General features: G+C 55.9%; 2 protein-coding genes across 2 annotated transcripts; one reads left to right on the forward strand and one right to left on the reverse strand.

The window, feature by feature from the left end:
* Nucleotides 1–74: 74 nt before the first annotated feature.
* Nucleotides 75–16,378, forward strand: LOC133152653 (cyclic nucleotide-gated cation channel beta-3-like). The gene is made up of 25 exons (XM_061276443.1): nucleotides 75–644; nucleotides 8,244–8,320; nucleotides 8,400–8,547; nucleotides 8,633–8,810; nucleotides 9,506–9,588; nucleotides 10,301–10,383; nucleotides 10,451–10,567; nucleotides 10,647–10,688; nucleotides 10,791–10,973; nucleotides 11,327–11,431; nucleotides 11,513–11,661; nucleotides 11,775–11,978; nucleotides 12,264–12,472; nucleotides 12,570–12,620; nucleotides 12,959–13,045; nucleotides 13,122–13,186; nucleotides 13,244–13,366; nucleotides 13,758–13,899; nucleotides 13,964–14,123; nucleotides 14,248–14,345; nucleotides 14,436–14,519; nucleotides 14,600–14,718; nucleotides 15,119–15,265; nucleotides 15,346–15,523; nucleotides 15,882–16,378. The coding sequence occupies exons 3-25, from the start codon at nucleotides 8,416–8,418 to the stop codon at nucleotides 16,008–16,010; spliced, it is 2,868 nt and encodes a 955-aa protein (XP_061132427.1). The 5' UTR covers nucleotides 75–644; nucleotides 8,244–8,320; nucleotides 8,400–8,415; the 3' UTR covers nucleotides 16,011–16,378.
* Nucleotides 3,835–6,937, reverse strand: anxa2b (annexin A2b). The gene is made up of 13 exons (XM_061276459.1): nucleotides 6,842–6,937; nucleotides 6,180–6,245; nucleotides 6,010–6,103; nucleotides 5,801–5,895; nucleotides 5,571–5,684; nucleotides 5,275–5,365; nucleotides 5,059–5,138; nucleotides 4,917–4,976; nucleotides 4,742–4,835; nucleotides 4,560–4,655; nucleotides 4,423–4,481; nucleotides 4,225–4,347; nucleotides 3,835–3,987 (listed from the first exon to the last, which is right to left on the reverse strand). Exons 2-13 carry the CDS (start codon nucleotides 6,228–6,230, stop codon nucleotides 3,928–3,930), a joined length of 1,017 nt encoding a protein of 338 aa, XP_061132443.1. The 5' UTR covers nucleotides 6,231–6,245; nucleotides 6,842–6,937; the 3' UTR covers nucleotides 3,835–3,927.
* Nucleotides 16,379–16,543: the final 165 nt, after the last annotated feature.

A 16,543-nucleotide genomic window follows, 5' to 3' on the forward strand; every position in this document is an offset into this window, starting at 1 on the left:
TGGCCAACTGTCCGTCATAGTCAGGGCGTCATTATACAGAATAGAATCTAATCGTCGTACGTTATAAAAGCCCTTCAATTTTGATTGCATCTGCGAGAGCCGAGCCAATCAGAGCGAAGGTCGAGAGAGCCAGAACGGGAGGGCGGTCACGTGTGCGCCTCGTGGAAAAGTGATTAGAAAACGTGACAAATGTTTGTCGACGCCATTCGTGATATATCCAGGCCAAGTGAGAGCATGTTGTTAGGAAGCGAGCGAGCGAGCGAGCGAGCGAGCGAGCGAGTGACGGCGGCGGCGGCGGCAGCAGCAGCAGCGCGCTCGGACGTGACAGTAGTGTTCTTTGCGCGGTCGGTCGGCCGGCCGGCTCGTAATCAACTGAAACTAATTGCATCCGGGTTCCAGTCTCGACCGAGCCTCGCCCCGCCCCGCCCTGCCCGCGCACGCATACAAATGGCGGCGCATCGAGCTCATCAAATCAGACAGTCGGCAAAGTTTTGGACTACAAAGGGATCCACTTCCGAACTGTGGAGCGTTTGTGGAATACGTCTAATTTTCTTCATTGGAACGAACGTCAAGGCGTCTGCTGGGGAAAAAGCACACGTCACGGGCCCACGTGACCGACCACCGACCTGACCGGCTCGTGCACTGTGAGTACACAACACTTATTCCTTCGACGAAGACGCCACCTCCTGGACGTCGCGTGAACAGGCCTGCAGCGTGGCGGTGCGGGAGCCCACACTCGCCGTCTCGGGCCGGGCTTTGGACTCGCGCCCCTTTTTTCCCTGTTGTTGGTTTAGTTATTTCGCCTTGCATGTCACAGTTTGGTTTCATTCGCTTTCCGAGTCCCGGCCCAATATCAAGCACGGATTCTCTTCATTGCTGCTTAGTTGTCAACAGCAGCCAATGCAGCGCTATATGACAAAGAGCAAGATTAAAGATGGAAAAGATTAAAGTCCCAATGATCGTCACACACACCTGGGTGTGGTGAAATTTGTCCTCTGCATTGAACCCATCCCCGTGTGATTTTAATCCATCCCCTGGGGGAGAGGGGAGCAGTGAGCAGCAGCGGTGCCGCGCTCGGGAATCAGTTGGCGATCTAACCCCCCAATTCCAACCCTTAATGCTGATTCCCATTTTTATAGTCTTTGGTATGACCCGGCCGGGGTTTGAACCCACAACCTTCCAGTCTCAGGGCGGACACTCTACCACTAGGTCACTGAGCTGGCACCAAAAGTGGCTTCCACAAGCTGATCCAAATTGATCAGTGTTACGGACCGAGTGGTCAAGCTCCCTGTCGCCAGCAGGCGGCGCTGCGGGGCGCCCACGTCACTGTCCAAAGAAAACAGCTCACTGGGCTTCTTCTCCTTCTTCTTCTTCTTGGACAGATTTACATTTGGACAGTCTTCCACCTGGGGAAGACCTCCAAAAGGGGCTTCTGACCCAATTCGGGTCAAGCCCTTGCTGGATGCAAATCGGGCCAGACTTGGGAACGTTTCGCAGGCAGGCCCGCAGGCAGGCAAGCTAAGGTCCAGCCCCGGCCGCCGTCAGCCGAGCGGCTGGAGCGAGCAAACGAGCGAGCGCGTTCCTTTGGCTCGATGCCGGAGGTCGTTCCGCTCGTTAGCCGCCCTTCGTTAGCGTCCCGTTCATTCATTTCCATTTGTGACCTCGGCCGAGTGACTGAGCCACGACGCCGTTTATCTGGCAGAAGGCATGTGAGAAGAAAAAGGCTCAGCTCAGCCGACATCCCAAAGCATTAGATGGTCAAATCTTGCCTTTTTCCTCGTTCCTCCCATCATTTGAGTTCAAGTGGACCTGGTCGGCCGGCCAGCCAGCCTGACGTGTCAAATCCGTAGCCGGGCTTTCCAAATCCGTAGCGAGGCTTTCGCCGGTGACAACGAGGACGGCCTCGTTTGTCGAGAGGAGCTAACGTAAAGAGACGACCGGCCGCGATTCCAGAAATGTCACTTGAGAGAACTGCAATGGCAAGCGGGGTGAATCGAGCGTTGCTGAAGGCCTTTCTCCTTGGGTTTATGTGGCGAAATGGTGTCGATAAGGTCGCCCCCCCCCAATGGCGACCAAGAAGAAGCAGCCAATGAGCTGACCCGCCGCCGCCTGCCCGCCCTCCCTCCCTCCCTCCCAGCGCGGTGCCGCCTCCCCAACTTCACAACCCGCGTGTGCGACAGCCTCGCCACCCTCTTCACACTCCCCAGGTCAGCCAGTCTGGCTGGGCGGCCCCGCATCCTCCCCGTCCGTCGCCCCGTCCCTCGGACCATCATGCCCTCCCGTCCCTCACGCGGCGCCTCGCCCCGCATCCTCCCCGTCCGTCGCCCCGTCCCTCGGACCATCATGCCCTCCCGTCCATCACGCGGCGCCTCGGGCAAGCCGCCCTACTCGTACGTCAGCCTGACGGCCATGGCCATCCGGAGCAGCCCGGAGAAGATGCTCCCCCTGAACGCCATCTACCGCTTCATCTCCGACAACTTCCCCTTCTACCGTCACAACGCCCGACGCTGGCAGAACTCTGTGCGACACACCTTGTCCTTCAACGACTGCTTCGTCAAGATGCCGCGCGGGCCCGAGCAGCCGGGCAAGGGCGCCATGTGGGCCCTGCACCCGCTTTGCGGGGACATGTTCCGCAACGGGACTTTCCTCAGACGCCGCCAGAGGTTCAAGGCCGGGCAGCCCCTTGCCAGGGGGCACCCGCTGCTCCGCTCGCTCCGGGACCCCTGCCCGCCGCCGCCGCCGCCACCACTGCCGCCGCGCCCGCCCTTCAAGCACCCTTTCGCCATCGAGAGCCTCGTGGGCGACGCGGCCAGGCGGCCGGTGGCGACCGGCCCGGAGGACATTCTGCCTCTGCCCTGGATGGCGTGCGGGCTCGGAGGCCGACGGCTACCCGCCGTCCCGCTGGCCGTCAAAGCCGCTCCGGCTTGGCTGCCTCCGGTCCTGCTGGCGCCGTTCCCGCCGCCGCCCGCCAAATGACTGAGCGGTTCTGCCCGGTTTGCCGCGCTCGTCTGCCTCTTTTCCCCTCAAACTCCGGTTGGCGTGTTTCCGAGCTTGTCGCACGCACCAAGGTGCCGATGCGTGCCGGTTCCTTGCAAACTTTGTCAACTTTCAAACGTGTGGGGAGCTGCTTAACATCAATTGGAAGTCCGAGAAGATGCTGGAAAGAGTTTGTCCTCTTGTGCATGAAATTGCATGCAATGGCAACCGCCGTTTTGTTGAAAATAGTCATTTTCTAAAGGCATCACATTTTCTCTCTCGCTCTGTCTTTTTTGTTCACCGCTCGCATTTTGGTCAAGTTGTTTGGACAAGAAGCACTTGCCTGTGGCCTCTTTTGCAGCAGAGTAGGCAGACCTCCCGTTTGTTTGTTTCTTTGTTTGTTTGTTTGTTTGTTGTTTTGACAAAGCACAAGCGAGCCATTCATTAGTCCACAAAGTCAATTGGCTGTCAGCGGCTCCATTAAAGCGCCCGTCAGCACTTTGACTTTGGAAAAGCATTGCCAAGTGTGTGTGTGTGTGTGTGTGTGTGTGTGTGTGTGTGTGTGTGTGCGTGCGCGCGTGTGTGTGTGTGTGTGGGTCAGTAGACACATTAGCATGTGTGATTGGTGAGGATGCGGCAGCCGTCCAAAAGCCAAGTGACTGTGACGGTGGCATCCAGAAGACGTAATGAAGAGCAAAGATGCGCATGGCTCGGCGCTTTGTCCTTTCTCGCACATGGACTTTGTCACAATCGGATATGGATTGTTGTTCTCGCATCAGAGAAGCAAAATGTCGCTGGTGCTGCCCTCTGGTGGGCCTGCCGTGGCAGCGACAAACAGGAGCCAGACGCTTTGCATCTATCTTTTAATGTCTGATGGGCACGTGCGGCGCACTTTTGGCTTTGTGTGTGTTTCCCGCCGTCATCCAGCACACGCGCAAACGTTGACCGGGCTCAGTCATCTCCTCCGCACAAGCTGAGCAAAGCCTTCTGGTAGTCACCTTTGGTATGCTCCTGAAACAAAAGCAGAGCAGGGCGGCGGTGACGCGGAGGAAGCCCGGCTGGAGGTTTCCTTGAGCCATCGGCGTGGGCCCACAATTTTGCAGCTTATGTCTAACTTGTGGCTCGGGTGCCGCTTTGGGCCGGACAAATTGCGAGCGGAGCCACACGCACGCCGCTAATGCTGCGGCCGTGAGATCCATCAAAAAGCTCGCGGCGGGCGCTTGCGATCATTGACGTAACGGTGCTCACGCTGATGGCGCGGTAGAGCGAGCGGCCGTGTCGCTTCTTGAACTGGTTTCTGATCTTCATCAAGTCCACTTGGCATCGAGACACCAGGATGCGAGTCAAAACTTTCTCCTTGGCGCCTTTGCCCTGAACGGCACACAGAGGTCAGCCAGAGGTCGCTTGCATGCGGCCGCATGCATGCACGCACTGCGACGCCGGTACCTTCATAGCCTCGTCCAGTCTGTCGGCAAAGTACATCTGCTTGTTCTCCAAACACGCCACTGTGTGCACACACACACACACACACACACGCAAGTGTAAAAGTGGCATGAGAGTCGAGGAGGGAAGACACAACGTACCAAGGGCCAGGAAAGATTTCTCCAGGTCCCCCTTGACTTCCTTGCGGATGCTTTCCTTCATGTCGTACGGACTGTAGCTCTTGTAGCGCTCGAAGACTAGACACATGGAGCAGCTCGTCATGAGCGAACTGTGGGTGACTACGTCAAAGAGGGGCGCGAGCTAGCGAGCGAGCGCAGCACACCTCTCTGCAGGTGGGAGGCGCTCCTCTGCGTCAGAATGGAAATCCACACAGCCACGTCAGTCCCTTTGCGCTTCATGCCAGCGTCGTAGAGGCTCTGATGTCACAAAGGGGGGTGTGGCCACAACTCCATGACTTACGGATGGACTCAGCCATCGAGGTGAGCGAGCGAGCCAACCTTGGCGTCGTCATCGATTTTCTGGTAGTCGACCACGTTGGAAGCCCGCTCTCGTTTGGTCTGAAGGGGACAACAAAAGAGCAGCTGAGTCGCAGGCGCGTCGGGGCGAGTGGACCTCAAGCGGCGTGAATTTGTGACCGGCCTGAACGAGAGCCAGCAGCAGCTTGGCCACATCTCCTGACGTGTCCCCTGCGATGTCTTTCTCCAGGTCTTTCTTAAACACTGAGGGAAGGAAGGAAGGAGGGAGGGAGGGAGGGAGGGAGGGAGGGAGGGAGGGAGGGACGGACGGAGGGAGGGAGGGACGGACGCAGGAGGTTTTATGCTCTTGAATCTGCCACGTCACTCACGCCGGTCGTACCTTCGCGATACACTTTTTGGATGTCGGACAGTTCTCGCTCGTTTCGGGAGCAGACGATTTCGATGAGCGTCTCCTCGTCGGTTCCCAGACCCTGAGGCGGAAGAAAAAAAAAAAGAATCGACAGCCCTCCGTTACTTCTCAGGCATGTTGTCTGCCGGTCTAGTTGTGGTGGTTTTTGTCGTGGTGGTCGCCCTTAAAGTCATCGCCACCGTCGTCTTTGTATTTGTTGCCGGCGTCGGATGTCCTCGTCTTTGTTGTCGTAATGGTCGTCCCGTCCGTGTTGCCGCCCGACCCACCTTCATGGCAGCTTTGAGCTCCAGGGCGTCGTACTGGGCGGGGCTCTTCATCAGGCCCAGCATCAGCGCCTCCAGCGATCCCGACAGCGCCCCCTTTAAGGCCGTCTGCAGATCCTGAAACGCAAGTGAGCGCGTCATGTGGCCGAGGCCCCAAGGTGGCGGCAGTGGCAGTGGCAGTGGCAGTGGCAGTGGCGGCAGTGGCGGCGGCTGCGGCAGTGGCAGCCTCCCACCTTCTTGGCGAGGCGCTCGTACTCAAAGGCGATGTCGCGCCGCTGCTCGTACGACCTTCGCGTCAGAATGTCGATGATGCTTTGCTCGTCCACCCCTGAATGTGCAAAGGGCAAACCTCAGCAATCTACAGCGAGCCGCCATGTAAATTGGCCCAGTCTGTCGTCATTCCAATCCGATCGCTATCGATCAGGCTAATACTATTGCCGACCTTTGGTCCGGAGGGCGCCGTCCAGTCGTGCGGCGTCACTGATGGGATCAAAGTCCCGGTAGGCGACCACGGTGGGAAAAATAGGCTCCGCCTCCTGCGCGGAACACACCGCACTTTTGATCCGACGGCTCCGACTTCCGGCTCGGCGCTCCCGCGGCGGCCGGACTCACCTCGCCGTACGACAACGTCAGCTGACCCAGGAACTCGGACACCAGCGCCATGGCGATTCCTCTGACCTACAAACGCACAAGGGAGTCAGGAACCGCTAGAGGATTCCGAGGACGGGTTGGCCAGCGTTTGCGCGAATCGCGATCTGGGGCGTCGGTCGGGGATGGGCGGGAGGCGGCCCCGAATGAAAAGGTGCCACCCCCGACTGGGGCCACGGTCCAACTTGCCCGAGCCCCGTCTACATCCAGCAGAGCCACGGTGAGCCCTCTGCACTATGCACTTGGGTGTGTTTGCTTGGGTGGGGCGGCGGGCGATAAGACCCGCAATAAAATGGACACGTGCTGACTTTTGACCGCCATTTCCCGTTCACCACGAGCAGAGAAGAAAAAAAAAAAAAAACTAACCCACGAGCATGAAAGCATTCTCGAGACGCTGAAAGAGAACGATTGAAAAAGAAAAGCCTGTCAAGTTGCTAGACGTCGAAACCAAGCAAGTGGGCCCACAACGCAACGCCAGTCCCTTTTGAGCGCTGGTCTGTGCTGTGTTCTGGAGAACCTTTTTCTGATCTGGCAAATGAAGGCAGCGCAGTCGTCGGGATCCGGACTGGCCCAAGAAAGCGCGTCGAGACCGACAAAGCAAATGTCTGAGTTGCGCTTCCTCTTACCTTCACGCCTGCCCGCAGCACGCACACACTGGCAGCTGAGATGAGCTCTTGCTCTTTTAATGCGCCGCACGCAGTCACGCCCACGGCCGAGCGGAGGCCCCCCGCTGGGCTGGGCTGGGCTGGGCTGGGCCGGGCCGGACGTGACACGCACCTGTGTCAACAGAACCGTGGTAAAAATTCTTTACGCTCCCTGCCCATTGAGGCCGTGGCTAATGATTAGCGTGTCCTCTCTGTCGCTGTCAGCGGAGTCTCCTTTGACGACGCCATCTTTGTTTGTGGCCGCATACGAGTGAATTGCATTTGTAAAAAATGTATTTATTTTTTTTCCTTTTCAAGACTGAGAGAAAAGAGCAGAGCCGCAAGACACCAAAAGAAAACAGCCACCATTTCTTGTGGTGGACCAAAGAGAAGACATGACCTTGGGAGCCCATTGGATGCGCGCGCGTGCACGCTCCCCCTCTAATTGTCCTGCCCTAATCCGCTCCCACGCCCCCTCTTAAGTCCTCACGCACGCATGCACGCTCACTTACCTATCCCGAACCTGAGCTCGAGCCCGCTTCTCGTCGTCGCCCCGCAAGCTCGCAGCCACGCCGCCGTCAGCGCTCAGGTTCTGGTTCCCGGTTTCGCCGGTGTGAAGGAGATGCGAGCGGAGGACAGCTCAATCAGTCAGGTCGGGAGAAATCTTGATTCTTTTCCGGGTGCCGAACGCGAAGCGCGCCTGCTTCTGTCACCTGGCGTGCAGAAGAGCAGAGATCGAAAGTTTAGACCGCGCATTGGTGTCGAGGAAGGAGGGAAATGTCTCCAACAGGCATCAAACGACACAAGACCAAAGTTAGCTTTTAATTGCGGGTCCAAACCAAATGGTGATGCCTGAAAGCATCATGCTGTGGGGAGCGCTTTCCTTGGCTTCTTTCTGAACCTGGGGGGGGGTTGGTGTCCGAGTCTCTGACTTCTCTCTTGCTCGCTCATCCTTTTCTTGCTTTGAAGGGCCTCCGTTGTTTGCCTCCACTTGTCCTCCGATTGTGCCGTCTTCCCGTTTGAAAAGAAAGAGCAAGTTGGAGCGAGCTCGCCACATTGGCCAAAGTAGCCGCGCGGAAGGTCAGCGGCGCTCTCAAAACGCTGACGTGCTAAAGCCAGCGTTTTGACAGCGCAAAGAGGATGAAGATGAAGGCGTTTGCCGCTAATTGGATGAGACCAGACTGCAGCGCAAGCATTCCAAAAACAAACGTGTGCACATGGAAAGCAAAGAGACAAAAAGAAGCATAGAAAAAAACAAAGCTTTGGGCTGGCCGGCCGGCTTGCTCGCTCGCCCGCCCACCCGCCCTCTCACCCGCTCCTTCATTTGCACACGCGTGGAAAAAAAAGCAAAGAAAAGAACCGTGTCCATGTCGGCCTTTCACAGTGAAAAAGTTGAAGATGACGAGCTGGCTGCTCCAATTGGTTCCCCGCCCTCCCGAGAGCAAGCGACTCCAGGAACCGGTCAGAAACTCCCACTCAAAGGCAGGCACCGGGCAGGCTCGGTGCCGTTCCTCACTCGATTGATTCTTTTCACCAGCAGCTCAGCAGCACCCGGGATGAGTCCAAACGGGAAGTGGCCTCGTCTCGTCGGAGCCAGGCGTTCCCTCCCAACGTGGAGCAGGCGGCCGTCGCACGGGGCCGCGGCACTCTGCCCTCGGCCGTCTTCCCGGACGCTACGGCGGCGGCAGGTGAGACAGAATCCGCCTCCTTCGTAGCGCGCAGACCAGCGCGCAGCTAGAGAAAGGCCTTTGTCCCTTTGACCCGCTCGCTCAGTCGCGTGCCTTCCGGCGGAGTCCACGCGTGGGGACACCGTCCCGGCTGGGTGAGTCTCTCGCGCAGACGCCCGCGGCGAGGCCTCTGAGGCACTTCCTCCACGTCTCCCCTTTGCAGTATAATGGGATGGATCGTCGGCAGCCTGGAGCGCACCTTGCCCCGGCCCACGCACCAGCAGGTGAGCAGGCATGCCAACAGGCAGGCAGGCAGGCAGGCATCCGAGCATTTGGCGCTCGGCGGCGTGATCGCACAAGCGCTGAATTCTGAATTGAAGCCATTTGGCCTGCAACTTGTTGGATTTCCTCACGCCATTGACACGGTCGCGGTTGTTTGGGAAGGCGGGAGCTTGAAATCGGTCGACTACACTTGAAGAAAGGAGTCACCGCCGTCAAATCAAAAAATCAAGTTGCACGAAATGAATTCTTTACAAAGGCTAAAGTATGACTTCAAGCCTATTCACTTCAGCCAATGTTTTGCCGTTTTCTTGGGGTGTGTACCAAACACTCGCCATAAAACCAGTCCTTTTGCCCCACGCAGGAAGCTGACGATGACGTTCAAGAGTGTAAGTGGAATGTGAAAGTGGTGTTTGAGTCTTTGACAATCACGCGTGCGCTAGTGGCTTGTAGCTCCATGATGCAAATAAGCAGATAACCCTCAAAGCGCTTACGGCGAGCCGCTCGCCGTCGAGTCTTTAGCGAGCCGGCCAAATGTATTGACGCGACAAGGTGCAGCTAGCGGAGGCGCGCTCTTTAGCAGTTGCGCGCTCTTTAGCAGTCACGCGCTCTTTAGCAGTCGCGCACTTTAGCACCCACCCACCCACGCTCGCTTTAGCGGTTAGCCTCTCACATGCCCCTCACACTTTGTGACTTTTAGCGGTTGTGAAGAAGAGCCAGCTGCAACCTTTGGATGTCCAGCCGTCAGCAAAAGACGCCGATGAGGAGAAGCGGGACAACCAGGTGAGCTGGCCAACTTCCATCCGGTAGCAACGATGGCAACATCGAGTGTGTCTCGCTCTATACGCGTGCGGTCTTCAAATTGACTTTGGGGTCGCTCATGCGTTGGCACCGTTCAAAGGATTTCACCACCGACAACTGTCAAGAGAGAGTGAGAGAAAAAAAAGAAAAAAAGAGAGGCTTTTTCCTGTTAGGGTGGTGTTCACTCTAACTTATTTTGCAAGGACCACACTGGAGACAAGTTAGTCGTTTTAGACACCTGCAGGCGGAGAGTTCACTCGTCGCTGTGCTCTCAGCGATAGTCGAATGAAATCTCTCTCAGGCCTCGTCAGGCGCTTATTTATTGAGAGAAACAAAGTGGGGTTTAAAGTGGGGGTTTGGGAATACACAGGTTGGGCTGGAGACGCCCCCCTGCTGATCAAGGCATAGCAGGGGGCCTTTTACGACTTTCTGTAAACAAAGCACCTTTGATTGCTTCCTCTAGTTTAGTCAATCAGTGGTAAACTAATTCTGTCTAGACAGGACAAACTAATTAAATTATTACAGGTTACATTCCAACATAATCATACGATGAAGATATTCTGCAAACCCTAACATTTCCTCTCGCGATACCGACCGAGAAGCGTTCCTACCGCCTCGCTGTTAGGTGAAAAGCAGGCCAGGCCTGCCCTGCCCTGCCATGCCATCTGGTCACGCGCTGCGTGCTCGGTTGCAGTTTGAAGATGAGGGCCCAACTCCGCCCGAGGAGAATGTCGAGACGGATGCCGGCCAGGCGGTTCCGGCTCATGTGGAGGAACGGTCGGTCCTTCCTCCCGGCGCTTTTGTCTGTGCTCCCATCGTGAAATGTGCGCTCGTGTCCAAGCAGCCTGCGGCGGCAGCGTCTGGAGGCCGCCCGTGTGGCCGAGGACGTGGCCAGGAAGGCGGCGCTGGAGGCCGTGCGACGGCTGGAGGCGGAACACTCGGCCGCCTTGCGCATCCGACAGTGAGTGGCCTCTTCGCACGGTGTAGCACAGAAGCTCGCTCGCGCAAGCATCTTCCCATTTGTCGTTCGCGGTCAACAGACTTCCAAACATCCCGGAGGAGCAAAACGAGGACCGGCCCGGGTGAGTTGCCGTCCCGCCTGAGTAGCTTCCCGCCAACGCCAAGTTGCCAACCCCAGGCACTAACCGCCAAGTTCTGCTCGTGTGTCATGGAATCCTCGACAGGCGCTCGGCCGACTCACCGGAAGTCACGGGCGCGAGTTCGGCCGGCCGGCCGGACGACCGGGTAGAGTCACCCTGGAGACCCGAAGCGGCTGTCCATTGCTGTTCAGCAGGTCTGCGACTGGAAACGGGAATCCCCGAGATTGTTACGCCGCCACCGAGCTGCTCTCCCGAGCCCGCACTCAGGTGACGCTCAATGGCCGCCCAAAGAAAGCCCGCCGCCCTTTGTGAGCCTGCCCGCGACGATATTCATCTGATGGCGGTCGTGAATCCTCCACGCCACGTTTTTCTAGTTTTGCTAAAAGACATCCAAAATTGAGGAGCGGTTTTACGTGTTAATACGCGTCCAATGATCGATTGAGAGGGCTTGAGCAAAAGCCGGACTTTTTCATTCCATTCCGATACAACGATCAGCATTTGAAGAACAATTTTCACCGTGCGTAGAAGAAACAAAGTGCGTGCTCGCCTGGAGAAATTACACCGAGTGTAAAAGCCAAGCGCCGTATCACGTAGACCTCTTTGTCGTGGTCTCGGCCCAGCGGGACCGCCGAGCTCTCGGCGGACCAGGAGGAGGACGGCGCCGACGAGTCGGTGAGGGTAGGACCCGAGTCTGAGACCTGTCGAGGGGACTTGCTGACTGCAGAGTGAGCGAGCAGGAATCCTTACGCCAGCCAGCCCCTGCTCTATTTGCCTTCTTCACGTCCCCGGCGCGTGTTGTTTACCAGCGTCCGTCCGGCGTCTGCGGCCAGCGTCGGAAGCGTCGTGGTCCAGGATCGCCTCTGCCAGCTGGTCCGGCTCTTCAAAGGTCGGACGGAACGCCACAAAGACCGTCTGGTGGATCCGGATGATTCGGAGCAGGAAAGTCCCACCGCCTGTAAGTGTGAATGAACGTCAGCGCCGACGACAGCGTTGATCTCTGCTGCGTCGGTGCCAATAGTCGCTATGGTTATACAAAACGGCCTAGGGACTATTTTCATGTGACCGCAGCTCCCAGCAAAGCTCCGCCTCCTCCACCCTCACCCCCACCTGGAGAAGACGAGCTGGAAGCCCCCATCAGTGGAAAGGAAGAAGAAGCTGTGTTACGCCTCGACATTCTGGGATATCCACTTCAAATTCCCAAACTCGCAATGCCCAAATGGCTCGGAGCCATGGCGGAGTTCCGGTTCCCCTCCAGCATTGACCCGTTCACCGGTTTGTATCCAGAGAAATTTTGCCAACAGGTTAGAACCACCCGAGAAGCAGTACCCCAAAACAAGGCTAAAGACACAAGCTAGACAGATTCTATTGATAGCTCTATTCTATTGACAACTCCACTCCATGACAACTCTGGAGCAAATCGAGAATGGTTTTAGAACCTGTCTAGCAGAAGCCTAGAGGCACTCAGGAGCGACGACGCCATCACCTCAGTCTGCAGTTGTGTTTCCCTTCCGGCACAGACAATGTTTTGTGAGTCACAGTCGCTGTGTGGGCCTGCAGACTTGGTCTACGTGCTGTGGCTGTTCTTGGTGGTCGCGGCCTGGAACTGGAACGTTTGGCTGATACCCGTTCGCTGGGCCTTTCCCTACCAGACCCCGGAGAACCTCCACCTTTGGCTCCTGGTCGACTACACCTGCGATCTGGTTTACATTGTGGACATCCTGGTCTTCCAGCCCCGCCTACAGTTTGTCCGCGGGGGGGACATTGTGGTCAGGAATCAAAGACACAAGTCGACTTGTCTTTTTGTCTCGTCTTCTTCCTGTGTCTTCTTCCCCCTCTTACCGCGTCCGTGACATTCCCTTTCAGTGTGATAAAAAAGCCATGCAAGAAAACTACATGACCACCGAGCGATTCAAGGTATGTCGGAAAAGCATCAAATGTTCAACTATTTTGGAAGCAGTAAAGTACAACTCGAGGAATTATAGGAGGGGTGACCTGAAACCACTTTAGTTTCAAACTTGACACAAGGAGCGGCAGGCATTCGAGGGATCAGACGGAACCGGTCTCGGACACATCTAGAAAAAAGTAGAGATAAAGCGGACCCGTTCGAGGCGCACTAACCCTAACCCATCTAAAGCCAGCCGAGAAGGGACCCGAGACGGACGAGCTAGAACCGCTTTGGAACGAGTCAAGTGCATGTTGAGAAACAGGCTCGGCCAGTCTACGCTTACCGGTTTGCGGTCCTCTGCCCGCAGATGGACGTTATCAGTCTGTTTCCCATGGAAATCTTCTACTACTGGACAGGAGTCACGTCTCTGCTAAGATTCCCTCGCCTGCTCAAGGTCTTGTTCTGTTTCTGAGCTTTTGGTGTGTGACTGGAGATTGACGTGACTCAAGTGAAGCCTCTCTCTCTCGCAGTACCATGTTTTCTTCGAGTTTAACGACAGAATGGAAGCGGTGATGAAGAAGGCCTACATCTACAGGTAAGCTAGGTAGCTTTTGGTGTCTGGAGCGGGGGACTGACGTGGGGATTGTGTCAGGGTGATCCGGACCTCCACCTACCTACTGTACTCTCTGCACATCAACGCGTGCCTGTTCTACTGGGGCTCCGACTACCAGGGCTTAGGTTCAACAAAGTGGGTTTACGACGGAAAAGGCAACGCGTAAGGACGTGAACCGGCTAGTGTTGACTGTTAGCGAGTAGGTTTACCTTCCTGTGTGTCCAGTATCATCTACTGATAGCATGTAGCCTATCATGTAGCGTGTATGTAGCTTGACGTCCTTCCGCGCGTCCGCTGTTTACATAAAACCTAGTAGCATAGCATGTAGCTTGACCTCCCATTCACGTTCCGTTGCATGCGCCGTTAAAACGTAGCCCCATTAGCATTTGTTGTTGTTTTTAGCATGTAGCTTGAAATCCTTGCTAAGATCTCGTTTTGATGCTTCTGCATGCCGTTTGCCTGCCTTCACCCTGCCCTGCCCTAACCCTGCCCTGGCCTAACCTTAACCCTGCCCTAACCCTGTCCTGCCTGTCTTTCTTCCCTGCGTGTGCAGTTACATCCGATGTTACTACTTTGCGGTGAAGACGTTGATCACCATTGGTGGTCTTCCCGACCCAACCACCGTCTTTGAGATCTGCTTCCAGCTCATCAACTATTTTGTGGGCGTCTTCGCTTTCTCCATCATGATCGGACAGGTGGGTCGTAGTCGAGGATAACCAACACCCCGGCCCCGGACCCAAGCCTGAGCGTATCTTTCAGATGAGGGACGTGGTGGGGGCAGCCACGGCTGGCGAGAACTACTACCGGGCCAGCGTGGACGGCACCGCCAAATACATGAACTCGTATGACATTCCCAAAGCCGTCCGTAACCGGATCAAGACCTGGTACGACTACACGTGGAAGAGCCAAGGCATGCTGGGTAACTCACCGCCACCGCCGCGACCTGTGCACGTCACATTTGGAGTGTGGCGTGTGCACGGCGTTTGGGTCATGGGTATGTGTGTGTGTGTGCGTGCGTGCGCGCGCATCATTGCGCTAAGTAGACGAGCAAGAGTTGCTGCTGCAGCTTCCTGCCAAGATGAGACTGGACATGGCTGTGGATGTCAACTACTCCATTGTTAGCAAGGTGGCGCTCTTCCAGGTCAGGGGCTCCCAACATTACAGACACACACACACACACGCACACACTCTTGGGGACAGCAAGCCTTGATCAATTCTCCGCATGTGTTAGGGTTGTGATCGTCAAATGGTGTTTGACATGCTGACAAGACTCAAATCTGTTGTCTACCTGCCAGGAGACTTCGTGTGTAAGAAGGTCAGTGTCCACTAGTGCTTATCAATGTGTGTGTTTGTGTACATTTAACGTGTGTGTGTGTGCGTACGTGTGTGATGCAGGGTGAGATCGGCAGGGAAATGTACATCATCAAGCAGGGCGAGGTCCAAGTGGTGGGCGGTCCAGACCTTCAGACAGTTTTTGTCACCATCAGGGCAGGTTCAGTGTTTGGCGAGATCAGGTCAGTCAACATATGTCAATACGTATGTGTGGACAGAAACTCAACTACTCAAGGGATGATCAAAAATAGAGGGATTATTTCTCTGCTCCTGCTCCGTCGACGGCTAAAAGACTTCCTCAAAGCAAATATTGGTTGGGTTCCTCAATTGTAGACAATCTGTGCCACTTTGTTGATTCTCTACGGTCGCACCTCGATGCACATTTTACACGTTCTGGAACAAGGCGGCGGCGGCGGCCGGGCGTGACGACGAGACCGAGGAGCCAACTGTGGAGGAGACGTTTAAAAACAGAGATCGCTCGAAGTAGACATAGATAGATGGGAAATAGACGTGGATGAGGACAGGACGTCAAGACAGATGTAAAGTCCAGGACGTGGCGCTGCCAACTTTGTCATTGGTCAGTTTGTTGGCCGGGGGCGGAGGAAACCGTCGCACTGCCAACGTGAAGGCACACGGATTCGCCAACCTGTTCATCCTGGACAAGAAGGACCTGGCGGAAATCCTGGTTCACTATCCAGAGTCCCAGAAACTTCTCCGCAAGAAGGCCAAGTAAGCAAGCCAGAACTCCGGGGTGTTTGGCGTGGTCCTGGCCGAAAAGTCCGTCACGTACGTTCCGTGTTACCCTTCAGGACCATGCTGAGTAAGGACAAGAAGCCGGAGGAAAAGGGAGGCGGCAAAGAGGCCGCCCAGGTCATCCCGGTCCCACCAGACACGCCCAAAATGTTCAAGGCGGCCATGCGGGTGACGGCACAGGCGGGAATGGCAGGAACCTTCGCCAGACTCAAGAAGCGCTCGGGCCAGCCTCAGGTGAGATTTGGTGCTAGTTTTTGCTCTGCGGTTTGGGACGGTGCCTCCGCCAAGAATGTTATGGTTAGGCAGAAGGGAACCAGTGAAAGATTCCAAAGGCATGGGCCGGGCGCATCCCCCACTCCGATGCTTCAACAGCGGGCTCGGTAGGGCGCCAGTCAATGATTCCAAACGCATGGGGCGCATCCATCCCCCACTCCCATCACCGTAACGGGATCCTTCAAACAAACAAACAAAGGCGACATTTGCCAGACAAAGGAAAACGTGAGCTGTCAAAGTCATTGGGACAGCCGGTGGCCTACGGGGAGCTCACGGGCTGGAAATCCACGGAAGAAGCCTTTGGACTGTTGTTTTGCAGGCTCCGGCTTCTCCTTGCCCACCGGCGACGGAAGTGGAAGAGCTTCTCGCGGTGGAGGCGGCGACAGCCAAAGACCAGCAGCAGCAAGTGGACGGAGCAGAGACGGGAGTGGGGGAAGACGCCAAGTAAAAGGCTTCCGACTCTTCACCCTTTTCTTCAGATATGTCGAGCGGCTTCTTGCTAGATAACGCATAGAACTCTCAAAGCCCGTCCAATTTGTAGAATCTAGACCTTTGCCTCGCAGCCCGAGCTTTCTCCGCTAGCGCCGGCCGTAAACAAAGCCTAATCACCCACTAGCCACTGTTTACAAACACTGAAAAAAACTCCACTACGTCCTGTAATGTTTCTATTGTAGTCTCGACACGTAACAATAAATTGGACAAGAAAGCCAGAGCAACAGGAATCTTGTGTGTTTGATTTCACATCAACTCCTGGAAGCCTGGTGAGTGGTCTCGGCGAGCGGTGGGCGGGGCGGAACTGCGCAGACAGACAGGCCAAACGAACCAATCAAGCAGCCAGCGTGGAAAAAACAACAACGTTTTCTTTGAAAAGAAACCCTAACCCCTTGCAGCTGTATTTATTTACTTTTTTTTCTTCATGTGTTTTGTTTTTGCAATCAGTATAAAAAAAAATTAAAAATAATAACCTAAAACAAACGCGGG

This window comes from Syngnathus typhle, linkage group LG4 (genome assembly GCF_033458585.1).
Source record: "Syngnathus typhle isolate RoL2023-S1 ecotype Sweden linkage group LG4, RoL_Styp_1.0, whole genome shotgun sequence".
Taxonomy (NCBI): Eukaryota; Metazoa; Chordata; class Actinopteri; order Syngnathiformes; family Syngnathidae; genus Syngnathus; species Syngnathus typhle.